This window comes from Centrocercus urophasianus, unplaced genomic scaffold (genome assembly GCF_019232065.1).
Source record: "Centrocercus urophasianus isolate 14NV4802_14NV808 unplaced genomic scaffold, USGS_Curo_1.0 seq_16, whole genome shotgun sequence".
Lineage (NCBI taxonomy): Eukaryota > Metazoa > Chordata > Aves > Galliformes > Phasianidae > Centrocercus > Centrocercus urophasianus.
Genome location: NW_024884711.1, coordinates 29,021,842 through 29,036,175, shown reverse-complemented (window position 1 = coordinate 29,036,175; position 14,334 = coordinate 29,021,842). Strand labels below are relative to the sequence as shown.

The following is a 14,334-nucleotide window of genomic DNA, read 5'->3' as shown; positions in this document are numbered from 1 at the left end:
GGAGATTCAGGAGGAGGCAAATGTCTGGATGAGGATTTTTGATGTCTGCAGGTGTTTGTACCTGCCTTGCAACATTAACATTAGTTAAAATATTTCTACTAAAGAGCTGTTTTAGTTCTGCGTGCAAGAAGTAACATTTGAATTACTGACTTTTCCATGGGCATTTAACCACATAAATGAAATAGAGCAAAGATATCTTCCCTCATCTTCTGGATTTTCCCACTGAATTCTGCTTCTCAGAGACAGTACATCTCTTTCTGTTGATTATTTGAAGAACATCAGAATACTAAAGGATCTCTCTCCCAGGTTAGGCATCTAAATACAGGGTGTTAATTTCCCCCCCACACCCACACACATTTTTTTCCCCATTCAGTTCCAAATAGCAGAAAAAGAAAAGACAGTTATGAAACATATTTGATCATTCTAATTCTATGAATGGAAGATTACATTTTTTTTGAGACTGTACTGCTTTTAGTGCACTTGATTCCATGTAATGTGAGACCCCACTGGAAGAAACAATTCCAGTCACCAAATGATGCAGCCAGTGAGGATGGATAAAATGTTCAGGGAAACAGTCCCAGTAATGACAGACAGTAATGTAGAACAACCATATATGCTAAAGCAGAAACAAAAAAAGTACATTATCATGAAAATAGACAAAAATAAAACTACAGGTCCCAGACAGCAGTGTAAAGCAGTGCTTTATGCCCTAGTGTTGTAATCCTAAGAAAAGGTAGCAGAAACAAATGAAGAAAATGAAGAAAGGAGTATCTGCAGCCCAATTTGAGCAGACCCAGCAATGCAGAACTCGCCCCCAGCTAAGCAACAGCCAGATTTGCAACTGTGCTTTTAGATCAACAACTCATTTATTCCCAGCTAGACCACTGTGCCAGCTCCCATGTAATCCCAGCAACTCTGATACGCAACATTAGCTATCTAAATGATAACAAGCAACAAAGTATTCTAAAACAAAAGGGCAAATGAGAAGAAATCAATGAAAAAATATTGCCATACACAACAGCTGACACAAAGCACTAGCCTATGTTGCTATGGCTTTGCATGCTGTACAGTGCCACAGCACTCTTGTAATAGAGAATGGAAAGGGTCTCCATGATGCAACACACTGACATAATAAAGGGACGTACATCAAGATGATGGGCACTTCTCGCCTGTCAGAAGTGCTACCACAGCTTAAATAGACATACCTTAACAAGCTTTGCAGCTGCCTGCTAGCAGCGTGGGGTCATTCAGGGGCTGTGAAACCTGTCTGAGAGTGAATAAATACTTAAATAACTAGTCTTGGCACGCTGCACTGGATAATTACATCTGACAATCTTTTCCATGCCTTCAGCCTTGCAGGGATATGTAGGTCTTATCCTAACCTACAGGATATTTCAAAGCAGTGGTCCACAGTCCATACACGGGGCAGCACATTACACTTCAGACATTGCCCTATTACTCACAGTCACAAGCCATCACCACTACAACAGCAGACATCAAGAAAACAGCACATATCAGCTTATTTTATTGCTCTGTAATTTTGCCTGAAAGCTAGCAAAGGGTTGGGCATCAAAATTTTAGGTTCACAGTCCTAATGCCTTAAATCAGGATTACAGATACTTAAAGTTTCAATAAACTCATAAAAGAATGCTGACAAAAGAGTGGTAGGTGGCTTGCAAACAAAGCAGAGCTGAGAGAGACTGAGATTTCCTATTCTGGACATAATTACTGACTTTTGAAAGGCCACAGTCTGACTTCAACAGCCATTTAAGAAGTATCAAGAGCAGAAGATGCTGAGAACATTCCTTAACAAAGCACAAGGAGTATCAGGCTGTCCCTTAGTCTCAAGTGAAAAACCTAGCATGGTTTATTAGCTGCCATATTAGCTAAGCATTGTATAAGGGATAATCAAAATCAATTACTTCATTTGCTAAACTGCTGCAAATACGTTATAGAAGAGCTCTAGAATCATAAAAGGAAAAAAAAAAAAGGGTAAAAATCTAAAAACGTGAAAAGACCAAAAAAGAACAAAAGTGATTTTGCTGAGAAGAGAGGTTTGCAGATTACCTGAATAACTGCATCTCAGACAAAAAACAACGCATTTGAGAAAACTCAAATATTCTGTAATGTATTTGATTTCACTGGCATGGAAAGGGCCAAAAAATAAAAATAAAAACAAATCAAGACCAAAGCCACCTTTCTTATACATAAACATAAAATTCAGTGCTAAAGAAACTGAAGATCTCACTAACATTCATACCTCACAGTTCTTTTACCCCATCTCTACCATCAGCTGCAACATTTTATGGGATAATTAAGTACTTCCTAGGAACTGACAGAAAGATCTTTCTTAATCCTCAACTTTCAAAGCCAAAAAAGCAGAAATTACAAATTTTGAAAATATGAATACTAAAAGCCATATGCCACTAAATGTATTTATTGCCTTATGAATGCATGTGATTTATAAAATTCAGGAAAAATAGCAGTACAAATCCTTAGACTTGGGCATCATTAGGGTGCGCTCATCAGCCACAGTGAAGGCCCTCTTTAACTCAGTTCTCACATTATGTGCTATGAAGAGGATTCCCAGGAAATTCTCAGTGCCTCAAACACAAAAATCCACCTTTTAGTACTTGCATTGTAAAATTGCTCAAGCCAGGATTTTTTTTTATTTTTATTTTTTTTTTAAACCTCCAGGCTTAACATCTTCATTTGAAGTTGTTTCCCCAGGAAATAGCTGCTGGCCCACAGGTACCCTCATCTGTTGCTTCTTTGTTTCCAATCCCTGCACAACTCCATAGACGTTGCCCTGGCCCTGCTTCTTTACAGTAAATCACATGCCAAAGTGAGTCAGCAAAATCTGTTTAACCAATTTCTAGAGAAGCAATGCTTTTAAAAACAAGCAGCCAGAATGAGTATTTTCTTACTATCTCTTCTGTTTTTATTTTACCCTATTGGTTGCACACAGGATATGACATTAGAATCCATAGAAATCCAAAATTAAAAGCCTTACAAATCACTCTAACAATCTGCCATTGTGTGCTTTACCAGTATAGCTTTTCTCTACAGTCTAGGTGTTTTCCCTAGCTGTAAGGAAGGAAAATGGATGTCATTAAACTGTTTTCACTGACTGCATGACACAGTTCAACAGGTTTTTGCTTTTTTTTTTTTTTTTTTTTTTAATAATCTACGCTTAATTCACTATGATTTTCCCTCACTGCCGCATTATTCCTGTATGTCACTCTTTTCTAACTCCTGTGACAAAAAGAATCACAATGACTTTATTTAAGATCAACACTTCCATTTGCAGCATTGAAAGGTGCAAAGTTAAAGCGGCTGCATCAGCGCTGCCTGGTGCCGGTGCTGGGGCAGCAGCTGTGCAGTGAGCAGCAGCCTGTGGGCAGAGGTCAGGGCACAGAGAGTCAGCAACACGGGCAGGAGTTACTGCCTCACTGCCTGCTCTGTGGCAGACAGGGGAGAAACTTGAATTGACAGACAGTAAAGCACACTCTGCAGTACTTCAGATCGACTGGGTTAGGTTTATTTTTTGTCTTTTTAAATGTTTACTTCAAATATAAGTGAAAATACATACAGTATTTAAATATTACTCCACCCTACATGCTGTACTACTGTACTCACTAAATGAAATGATTTCCACGCGTTACAGCCTGACCTGCTTTTTAACATTTGGATTAAGAGTTAGCTCACGTAGCTCCAGCTTTAATCTGTTTTAAAGCACAAGAGTTTTAAATCATTTGTGTTGTGTTTATGTACAACTGGAATTGCCCATTGTTACAGCAGGCAGATTTTGGCAGTTGCCTTTGCTACTTTGACTGATCACAAGTTGTCTTATAGTCTCAGATGGTGTCAGACCTAGAGACTGTATCTTATGCCAGCTGGAGTGAGAACATTGCTTTAATGTATAGAAAGACAATTTAAAAATGGGGTTTGGTAGAATTTTCTCTATGCACTACAATGGCAGCTGTGCTAGAGGTCATGAATATTACATAAGGGCTATCCATGCATTCAAGCCAGCATCAGCAAGCCAAATTCCCATAGCAACACTAGCATAGATTTACTCATCACTAGGAGATGCATCAGTTCAGCAATAAGTGCAGTGGTGCTACCCTGATTAATCTGCAAGATATTATTACTGCAACTCTTCATTTTAAAGATTGTGCATTTACAGATAAAATTCAACACTTCACCTGAATTTCAGAGCAGTCTTTATCATCTTTCCTAACAGAGGAGAAAATATTCAGCTAACAAAAAGCGACACTGATAAAATTGAAACTCCTGATTATGATCAGCACCAGCTCTAAGAGAAGAAGGGAAAGGGAAAAAAACAGACTGCTTCTAGGGCACCTCTACTGTACTGATGCTACAGCAGCATCACTCAACTTCAAAGAAATGTTCAGCATCTCCTGGGGTTGGCGAGTTCCAACAGCTCATCAAAAAGCTGCTTTAGGAGCTGTTATTAAATATAGGTCAACAATTATGTTTTGCAAAAAAAAAAAAAACAACCCCAAAAAACAGCTTTAGCTTTCCTGTTCAAGTTCCCTGGCCTGAAAAAAACCTCTATTTATGCATTATATCACTGTACTGTTTATGGAGCTGGCCCTCGCTAAATGATCAAATGAATACCTCAGTGATGTGGACTGCTGAATTTATGAAGAACTCTCATAAAACAGGTGGCATAAACGGGAAGAGGCAAAGCTGGCAGTGGAAAAGGAAACAGAACAGGAGGTAGATCAGAGATAACAAAATAAAAACTGAGGCAAAATGGAGGTAGGGAGCCAGAGAGAAACACAGAGATCACAGGAAGAAAAAAGGTAGAGCTGAGGAGGAATCTACGCAGCATATTTCAATATATAAGAAATGGTACTGAAGAACTGCTCTTAGAAAATAGTTGTACACCAAGATCTGGCAGAAGGAAAAAAAAAAAAAAAAGACTGAAATGAAGTGATAAATGGAGGATAACAAACAAGACAAGCATGATTTTTACAGGCCATAGTATTGAAACATGCAAAACAGATGAAAGAAAAACAAGCAAATACTCTTTCACTGCATTATTGTTAAAAGCCTCACAGTCCTAAATAAACACAAAGGAAGAACTTGAAGCTCATGTGGTATTTCCATACTAATCTGTCACAATATGAAGTTATAAGCAAAGGTCTTAACAAGTCCTAGAGCATATTACTCACAGGATCAACTAACACCTGAAGGGTAAAGAAAGTCAGTGAAGTCTCCAGGAAAAAGAGATCCTTCCAAGAGATTTCATTACCATATCACTAGTAGGGACTGATCCTTCATTGAGGGGAAGTGAATAGGACATTTGAGGGCCAATTTCTAGAAGTTTTAAGTGCCACAGGGATCCACAGGCGAACTTCTACAAGTCTCCTCAGTAAGAGCTCTAAGCTTTGACCACATGTACTGCAAATTAATACATACAAGAAAAAAGTATACACATTTTAAAAAGATTATGCTTTAATATACAAGCAAATTGAGTGCTTTTCATGGAAGATTCAGATTCCGATTTTTTCCCTATAGTTTCTACTGTTGTATGGAAAAAAAGCCTTATAAGATGTCTGATGGTGCACGCTCAAACATTAAAAACATTTGTACCAGTAACAGATAAGATGACAGATTTTTAAAGCAGAACGTTTTACGGACCTCTGATGAGAAATAACACCTTACCTTTGCTTTTTCCAACTGTGCCTGGGCCTGTCGCTCTGCCTCTCTCCGCACTGCTTCCCTGTCTTCTTCCAGAGATACATCGGAGTCAGATGGACGGCTGGTGTAGGAGTCCGCCGAGCCCTGCACAAGGAAAAGAAAAATAGTATCACAAGTTGTTTTGGAATCCAAAAAAAAAAGCAGAAGGGTTATGCACCTTGTCTTTCCTCTTAAATCTGTATCCCTGAAAAGAGAATAACCGTCAAAAAGGGAATGACGCTTAGTGAAATTCATCTAAATGGACTTTTTCTTCTGGAGAACTTCCAGAGTACAGGTGTCTCCCCTTGTGTTGCATTTCCTGCACTACCCCTGCGTGCTGATCTGTATGCATTTTAATAAACTGTGCCAGTCGCTCTGTAGAGTTACAGCAGTGGTGCAGTGCAGGGTTGAAGGACACACAGCAGCTTCAAGGATGGCTCCATAAAAAGAGAACTCTAAGCAGTGACATTATTAACAGAGAAACACATTTTTACAGTCAGAATACTACTTCACTATTGATAATTACCATGACACAACACTCCTGATTGCAGATTTAATTTCTGCTATGCATTTTTATTTTAGGACAACCTCTTTACCTGACACACTTTCCCCATTAGAACTGCAAATGGCTCACATCCATCTCCTGCCCCTCAGCAAAACATGTAAATGACCACAAATCAACTTCTCGCTAATAAAATCTGTCTGGACTCAACGCAGGTCCACAAACTGCCACAATGGAAGCAGTCCCAACGCCAGAACAGCTCTATAAATAATGACAGCTCTGATTTCCCTCTGCATCTCCCTGCATACAAAACAGAGTTCTGCTAATTCAATTAGAATGAAAACAACTATCCTCTCCACACCGTGGCTTTTTTTTTTTTTCTTCTTCCCTCTCTGCAACGCATAGAATATATGCCAATAACGAAAAAACAGGGCTTACACAGATATCAGAATTCTTCAGACGTCCTCCTTTGGCTCTTTTCAGAAGCCTGATCCAGGTGGCCTTCATTAGCCAGACAGCTCAGTTATTGTCCGCAGCTGCAGCGCCCGGCACTGATCTCACACAACATGTGCACGCTGAGCACCGCAGAATCACCGCTCCTTTCCTATCCATGCTCTGCTGCGAGAGCCTTTCTTTTCTTCCCTCTGCCTTTCAAGCTTGCAGCCTCACTGTTTCCAAGTATTCTAGTGCAATTAAATTCATAAATTTTCTCATTCCAGTTAAAAAAAAAATCAGAAAAAAAAAGAAAATATCCACACCACCACCAAAAAAAGCTCAGCTTGAACAAGAAAAAAATAAAACATGCCAGACTTCAGGTAAATGTTGTGAGAGATGCTTCAATTGATAACAACTGAGGTCGATCACAGAAAAATACCTAGGGTTTTTTCATTTGGGGGGGCGGATTTGGCTGTTAAAAATAGTGCTTGTAAGAGAACCTTTTAAAATCCTGTGCAAAATGCATTCAGTGACATTTGCAAGTGCAAAGTTCATTTCATCTCCTCCTAGATTGGCTGGGGGTGGGGTAATGGGCTGCTCAGAGCACTGGGCATGCTCCATCCGTGCAGCCTTTTACGCAGATGCTCGCATCACACCGTGCCAGTAGCCTATGCCAAATTGCCATTTTACATCTCAAGGGTAAACAGCTGGAAAACGTGAGGGAAAACTGGACAGGCTGGTACAGCATCTCACTGCTGCCGCACATGTCTGCTGCCAGCCCGCACCATGCTATGCAGAGCCCTGGATTCACTAGTGTGCCTGTTGAGCAGGAATTAACCCCCTCGTCACTGCTCGTGTTCGTCTGACATAGGCAGATGACAAAAGCAAGGGTGCTGTAACTGCTTAGTGCATAAATATTTGATGCTAGCAGAGCAAAAGGAAACATTTCATTTCTGCATTTTGCTTTCCATCCTTTTGTAAGCTGACATGGGAATAACATACAAAGGCACGATTATCCAGGATATTTACAATTCGCTGACACTAAGCAAAATTGTGGAGAAAAAAAGATCCTTAGAGCTAGACTGAAGTGCTTGCCTTAAATATGAATCCACAGTTAGAGGAAAAATAGAGATCAGAGCTGAGGGCACTGGTGGTGCACCTGTAGCAGCATCTCAGCCTCTCCTGGGAAGTCAGAGCCCTTCATCTACCAAGGATCCAGTCCTGCTGTGGTTTGTATATTAACAAAATTACCCCATTGCAAGAGATACAGCAGCCTACATTTAACCACTATTGCAGCAAACAATAATTGGCACTAAACTAATAGTTTGAAATAAAGGTAGATTTAACTTTCACAATTTTCTTCCCCTGAAGTCCATTAAAAATAAGCTTAAAGTTTAATAACCTGTCTTTTACATCAAGCAGATTACTCACCATGGGATATTTTGCTTAGAGGAGTCCAAATACATCTACCATATTACAGTTTGAAAACTAAAATGCCTATTGAATTAAAGCAAAAGAAGCAAAACATACTCAGACTTTCCTTGAATTTTGTAAAATACATTTTCCACTAGGAAAATGCCAAGAGTCACTGTAATCTTGCAATAGCATTTCAAATGTATCTATTATTTAAAACTTCAGTTTATCAATGTATTGAACCAGTGGAGCTGGTAGAAATCAGTAGCAAAAGCCAAGCACCAGCAAGTGACCAGCAGCTCAGTGTAGACGTCAAACACTGATACAACTGTCAAAATAGTGACAGTTAGTTGCTTTTATCAGACCTATATCAAAGCTCTGAGACTATATTTAAGTCCTGTAACACCAGCCTTAGCCTCTGGGATGCTCCAGGATCTTCCCAGCACCTGATGGCTGCAAGCTGGGCACCACTGAACACTTTCAGCTCTGCAGCTCCACACACTGCTCTGGAGGAGCATGGTGTGGTGTTGCAAATCAGCCTCTAAGCAACGTTATCTCTAAATAAGGGGAAAACAACTGCATAAGCCATGCAGCCCAACACTGCCACCATGCAAATGACAGAATGAGTGTTAGCCTTCTGCAGCGGTCCTACAGCACATACATCACATCGTGCACCTCTGAAATGGTGTGGCTTCACCTTTAGTGTTGTTAATCATGTTGTTGGCAAGGGATATTGCCAAAGGTGCTCAACCTACGAGAAAGTCAAAAAGCACAGAAACATCATTCCTATGCCCACAAAAGGGACAAGATGTTAGCTCAGAACTACAGAAACTGGAATTTCATCTTCTAGCCACAGAGATGATTTGCAGTGGTGTTCCTGTCTTGTGCTGGCTACAATCCCAACACACATCCAGAAAGTCATAATGATTCCATTTATTTTAATTATACTGACAAATCACATGAATTAAATTCAGCGTTACATTTATTTCCCCAGTGGGACAGACATGGTCATATCAGGAGTTTCCCACTTCCTGAATATGGAAAAGGGAAAAAAAAGAAAACAAATTGAAAAATAAAAATTAAAAAAAAAAAAAAAAAAAACCTGAAGTCTGACATCAGGAGAGAAGGGGGACACATAATACATGCTGTAAGCTAGTATTTTTTTAATGAGCTAGGAATATTTTCAACCGCTTTTATATGAAAAAATATATAAAAAAAAACAACATAGATCACTGTAGTTTCATCAGTTTTTATCTCAGTTGGAAATAATCTGATTACTCAAGGAATTCAGAGCCAAGTGGATGAGCACCATCCCTTCACTACAGGTAAGGAAACTAGATTACCTTCCTGGGTTACACTGAGCTTTAGAGCTTGCTCTGGAGACTAGCATGAATCTTCTCCCAAGTGCTTCTGAAATTTTGAGTTTCTGCAGGTCTTCTTCTCATTCCACTGCAATGTGGAAGAGCTGCAATAAGACTGAGGGCTGCTACGGTCCCCAGTTCCTCATCTTTCACTAGAAACTGTCAAACAGAAGTGAGACAACTCATGGTAATAATTAACCTATCTATTCATTCTCCCCTTTTCATCCTTCCTTGGCATGTTTACAAAACACATTTGTCTTAAAAATCATTTCCTGTTTTAATGACGTGCTTGACAAATATTTACCAACTGTCTTACCACTTACTCTATGAGAATATATTCTATATGTTGGTGGGGGGTTGTTTATTTTTTTTTTTTTTTTAATTTGATTTAATCTGAATCCATATCTTTTACACTGTTAATACGACATCATTGAATCACAGATCATGTACTTATGTTTGAGGTTTTTTTCTTCTTCAAGACTATGTCTTATTTTGTGTCCTCCAAGCAAGAAACACTGCTTTCTAATTACGATTCTTGTTATTTTCCATTACTTGCAGTTAGGAAACCATTAGTTAACTTAGGTGGAGTCTCTAGAGATCTTATTTTTCTTGTTAGTTTTCTTTACCACCTGTAACTTTGGTCAGCACAGTGGGAACTTGAGTACAGACTTTGATTGAAGTACAGCCAAAATCTGTTGATATGTTTGGTCTGTAACTGTAATAAATTCTCTCTGGGTTAATATAGCTATCATTACACTTGCATATTTAGTCAGGAGTTTATATTTATGCCTCATGAAAAATAATAGTGGTCCTCTGGGTACCCAGTGGTTCTCTTTAGGTTGGCAACCCATTTAAGTGCTAAATATCAAAAGGACAGGTAACTTCAAAACTCATGAAAATTCTCAAATAATTGTCTTAAGAGAACAATCAAACAAGTTTTTTCAAGTAGGAACTTTTAACATTATTACTTATTAAATGAAGACTTGAAGCAGCGTGCAAACGATCTTACAAGGAATCAGGTATGTGTGAGTTCACACAGAGTCCTCATCCTTGATGCCAGGTTTTTCTCCTAGATGTATTTTTTATCCCCTCTCTTATTTAAAGCTGAAGAGAATTTTAAATCCAAAAGGAGAAAAATCTTCATAGCTTCATACTTTGAATTGTTCCCCTCACCAACACAGTGAGATTTGTACTTTCTGTACTGATTTAAGTATTCAGAATCTATATAGAGATTTTTATCTGCTTATCTTCTAATCTTGTGGAAATCATCAGAATGACATCACATGTCCTGATGGTACATTTGATACAATATATACATATATACTATACAACATATATACTACGTCCATCTGACGTGTTACTACTTCTGAAGTGCCAGAAAACAAGGCAGTGAGAAAGAAATGTTGAAAGATTACTTCTGTAAATTCTGTAAAATTCTGTAAAATTTTCAATTAATTTAAAAATTTTAAAAGCAATGCAAACCAAAAGGAAAATGCAAAACAGTGTTTTAGTATGAAGTTAAACTGCTGCCATGGGCAAATTTCTGTAGTATGTTAACAGAGAGTATAGATTTACTGTTTAAGCAGGTGCTAACCAACCTGCAATCTATGGGCCATGCAATTAGAACAGCACCCTCAATACAAGAAGTGCCTCTGCTTGTCACAGTGGCCAGAGTTGGTGAAGGGAAAGATTTACTTAGACCTCTAAGAAAAGTCACCATTTTGAAAGATGTTGAAGAAAGCACAAAACACAACTCTGAAAGTGCCATAAAACGTCATATCATACAGATTGTAAAATTAAGGGCAGCCTTTTTAAGGAAATACAAAAGTAATTCTGATTGTTTTGTATGCACATTTGTTGTGTACAACAAACTAAAGAAACATAACTAAAGAAACATATTGAGAAAAAGGACAGAGATCACATATGCATCTTGCAGGAATCACTGACTCCTTGATGAAGGCCATTACAGCCAGGCTGGAACAAAGGTGAGTCCTCATTGCCCTTGGGCATTTGGCATGACCAGAGCTTGGCTACTTGTCCACTGCACATCTATTTTCACTTAAATCCCAAATAAACTTGCTTTCCCACAGACAGTATGTAAGGAACGTGAACAAATCCTACAATAGACACTGAAATATTTTGTTGCATTTATAAAACAAAACTGTGTTGATTGGAATTCTGTTTATTTTTTGTTTTAGAGCAATTTGGACATTGCTGCAGCACCTACATCCACAGAGGACCTTCATATAACAGGAGGAGAAAAATTTTGGAACAGCTGGGAACTTTAGGGCAGTAATGTGATTAAAAAGGAGATTATATAGGAAACCCCTCTTCTCTTTACTCCCACCATGACTTTTTCAAGCTTCACTGCAGCTCTCAGCAGGACATTAGCAGGTTTCCAAGATGCTAATCCAACCAACAGCTGGATGAAAGCAGTTTTTAAAAACAGCCCTTAGGTTTTCAGAAACCTTGGATTTCAGCATTCACTGACCAGGGGAACAGCTGCACCAGGTACTTTATCATGCAAAAAATAAACAAAGTCCCCCACAGAAGTCACACACTAAAAAAATCCCCACACACATTTGCACTAACATTTTCATAGTACCAGCCTAAACATTTGCTTTTCTGTTGTTGCTAAGACAAAGTAGTGTTAGATTGAATTGTTAGTGGAATGATGGGCTTGTTGAGGTCACTCTTAGGAAAACTTCTGGTGATATATGCAAACTGTTTCCAGGAGGGCAGCTACAGACCCCACAGCCACAGCCAAGCTTTCCCCAAATCCATGAGATGTTCTGGTGAACCACAGTTTGCCTTTTTTTTTTTTTTTTTTCCAAAAAGCAACTAAAAGAGACAACTACCTGAGACACTATTGCACTAAGTACAGTCCCAGTGAATTACAAACCCTGCTTAAAAGAACTCATAGTCTAAAAGAACGAACAAATACTGGGAAGGAAAAGAAAGAACAGATCAAGGTAGCAAACATAATAGAGAATAAAGCATTCTAACCATTCAGTAACGGCACTATGAGTCACCACTTGCATAACCATGGTGGGTTGTTGTTTAAGTAAGTTCTATATGTACTATGGCAGAGATTAGTTCTTTGAGAGCCTCTGAAGGAGGTTAATCTGGTAGATCTCTATTTTCTGACAAAGAGATTCTCCTGCTTATCAGAAAAGAGAAAGTTTAGCATGCTTTTTAGGAGTAGGCAAACTATAGGAATCTTAGGAGGTCTCGCAGCTTATTAAAATATATCTTATCAACAATAATCAAGTAATTGAATAATTATAGGCTTTGGGTTTTGTTCTTATTAAAGAAATTAGGGATTTTTTTTTTTTAATGAAGGTAATTAATTTGATAGGGGGTAGAGGCAGAGCTTAAATTATTGATGACTTTGTGCTGTGAAAGTCAGAGCAATAACAGAGGTAAGAGATGTTGCCAGTGGAACAACTCAGAGATAGGTATCAATAAGAAAAATACACCAAGGAAATGATTGCAAGCTGCATGAACTTGAATCATCTCACTTTTGCCTCAGACTGCCAGCACACACAACTGATCTCAACACAACTTGGTTGACTCATGACAACTTCTTAGAGCTGCAGTAACTTTAACCATATGTCTAAGCCCTTAGGCAAATCAAGATTATTAGTAATAACAAGTTGAACTGTGCTGCTGTTTACTGAAAAAGAAGCAGGTTTTAAAAAAAAAAGAAGATTTTCAGGAAAGAAGAAGCAAATACCATTTCTGACTGCATTAAATCAACAGCTGGAAACACAAAGGAAGGATTTTAAATTGCAGAAAGACAACTCAAAAAAAAAAAAAGCTTTTAAATATATAATGTATGAGTTGATATACAAGAAAGAACAGAGAGAGACAAAGATTAGGTCAGCCACGAAATTGTAAGGGCTCTTAATTAGAGAGGAAAAAATGGAAAATGCATCTGAGATGACAACATGGAAACAGAAAGTCAACTAGGAAAGGAGAGACTTTACAGAAAAGCATGGCAACCATCATCTCAATTTGTCTCAGCTCACTTAAAAGTGCCAATTTAGATTCTCTGTTCCAGAACTTTGGTATATTTTTATCTGGGATTTTGATTCAAGTCATTAAGATTTTCTGCATACTTAAAAATAACTTCCTTTAAAAGTTAGCATGAAATGCTGTTAGCAATGGAGAACTATGAAGGAAAAATATATTTCCCTTGCATTTCATCAAATTACGTCTGCCTGTACAAGCCCTGCTTGATTTCCTAATTTAACCTTTTACATCTACTCCAGACAAAGAATAAAAGTTTTGTATTTCTGGTGGGTTTTTTGTTTTTTTATTTATTAAAAATATTGAAGTTAAATACACATGGTGAAGTCCATATTCTACTATTGCAACTGTAACAGCTGCTTTAGAGATGTGTATTTGCTTGTTATCTCTCATTTCTGTACTGTAAACGTGTTCAACTGTTTAACTAATTATTTTGTTTCCATACATCTCCCGAGATGCTTTGGCAAGAGTACACTCTGAAGAAGCTGCTGTCACAGGTTAGTTGTCAGAAACAACGTTTTCCTACCTCTGACAAGTTTATTTTCCATTTCACTTTCCGCTACTGAAATCTTGATTTTTCTAGTCATTATCTTGTGTTAACAGCAATCAGTGACTGTCATGACATGAAACACTGCAATTTGCTCATTGCTTATTTAGGAGAGTATTCTTAACATGCCCTTTGTTAAATTACACACAGTGAAGACTGAAGAATTAATTAATGAAGTGTTCCCTAACTGAGAGTCGCTGGGAGCTCGCTTGTCAGCCAGCCGCTCAGTGGTGACTCAGCCCAGGTGCCTCAGCAGGCACAGCCATCCCTGGGCATCTGCAGCCCCGCTTGTTACTGCCGGGAGCACCAAGCTGCAGGCTCACTGCACAGCA

At 38.4% G+C, this 14,334-nt stretch overlaps 1 protein-coding gene across 6 annotated transcripts in view; it reads right to left on the bottom strand.

Moving 5' to 3' along the window:
• CACNB2 (calcium voltage-gated channel auxiliary subunit beta 2) overlaps positions 1-14,334 on the bottom strand; it is a 230,526-nt gene that overhangs the window by 72,065 nt on the left and 144,127 nt on the right. For 4 of the 6 annotated variants that reach the window (XM_042816657.1, XM_042816658.1, XM_042816659.1 and 1 more), the window contains exon 3: positions 5,698-5,817. In XM_042816657.1, the coding sequence (XP_042672591.1) occupies positions 5,698-5,817 (120 nt within the window). Of the gene's footprint in view, positions 1-5,697; positions 5,818-6,652; positions 7,175-14,334 lie in introns of those variants that run through there. The other 2 variants (XM_042816660.1, XM_042816661.1) reach the window with 1 other exon arrangement.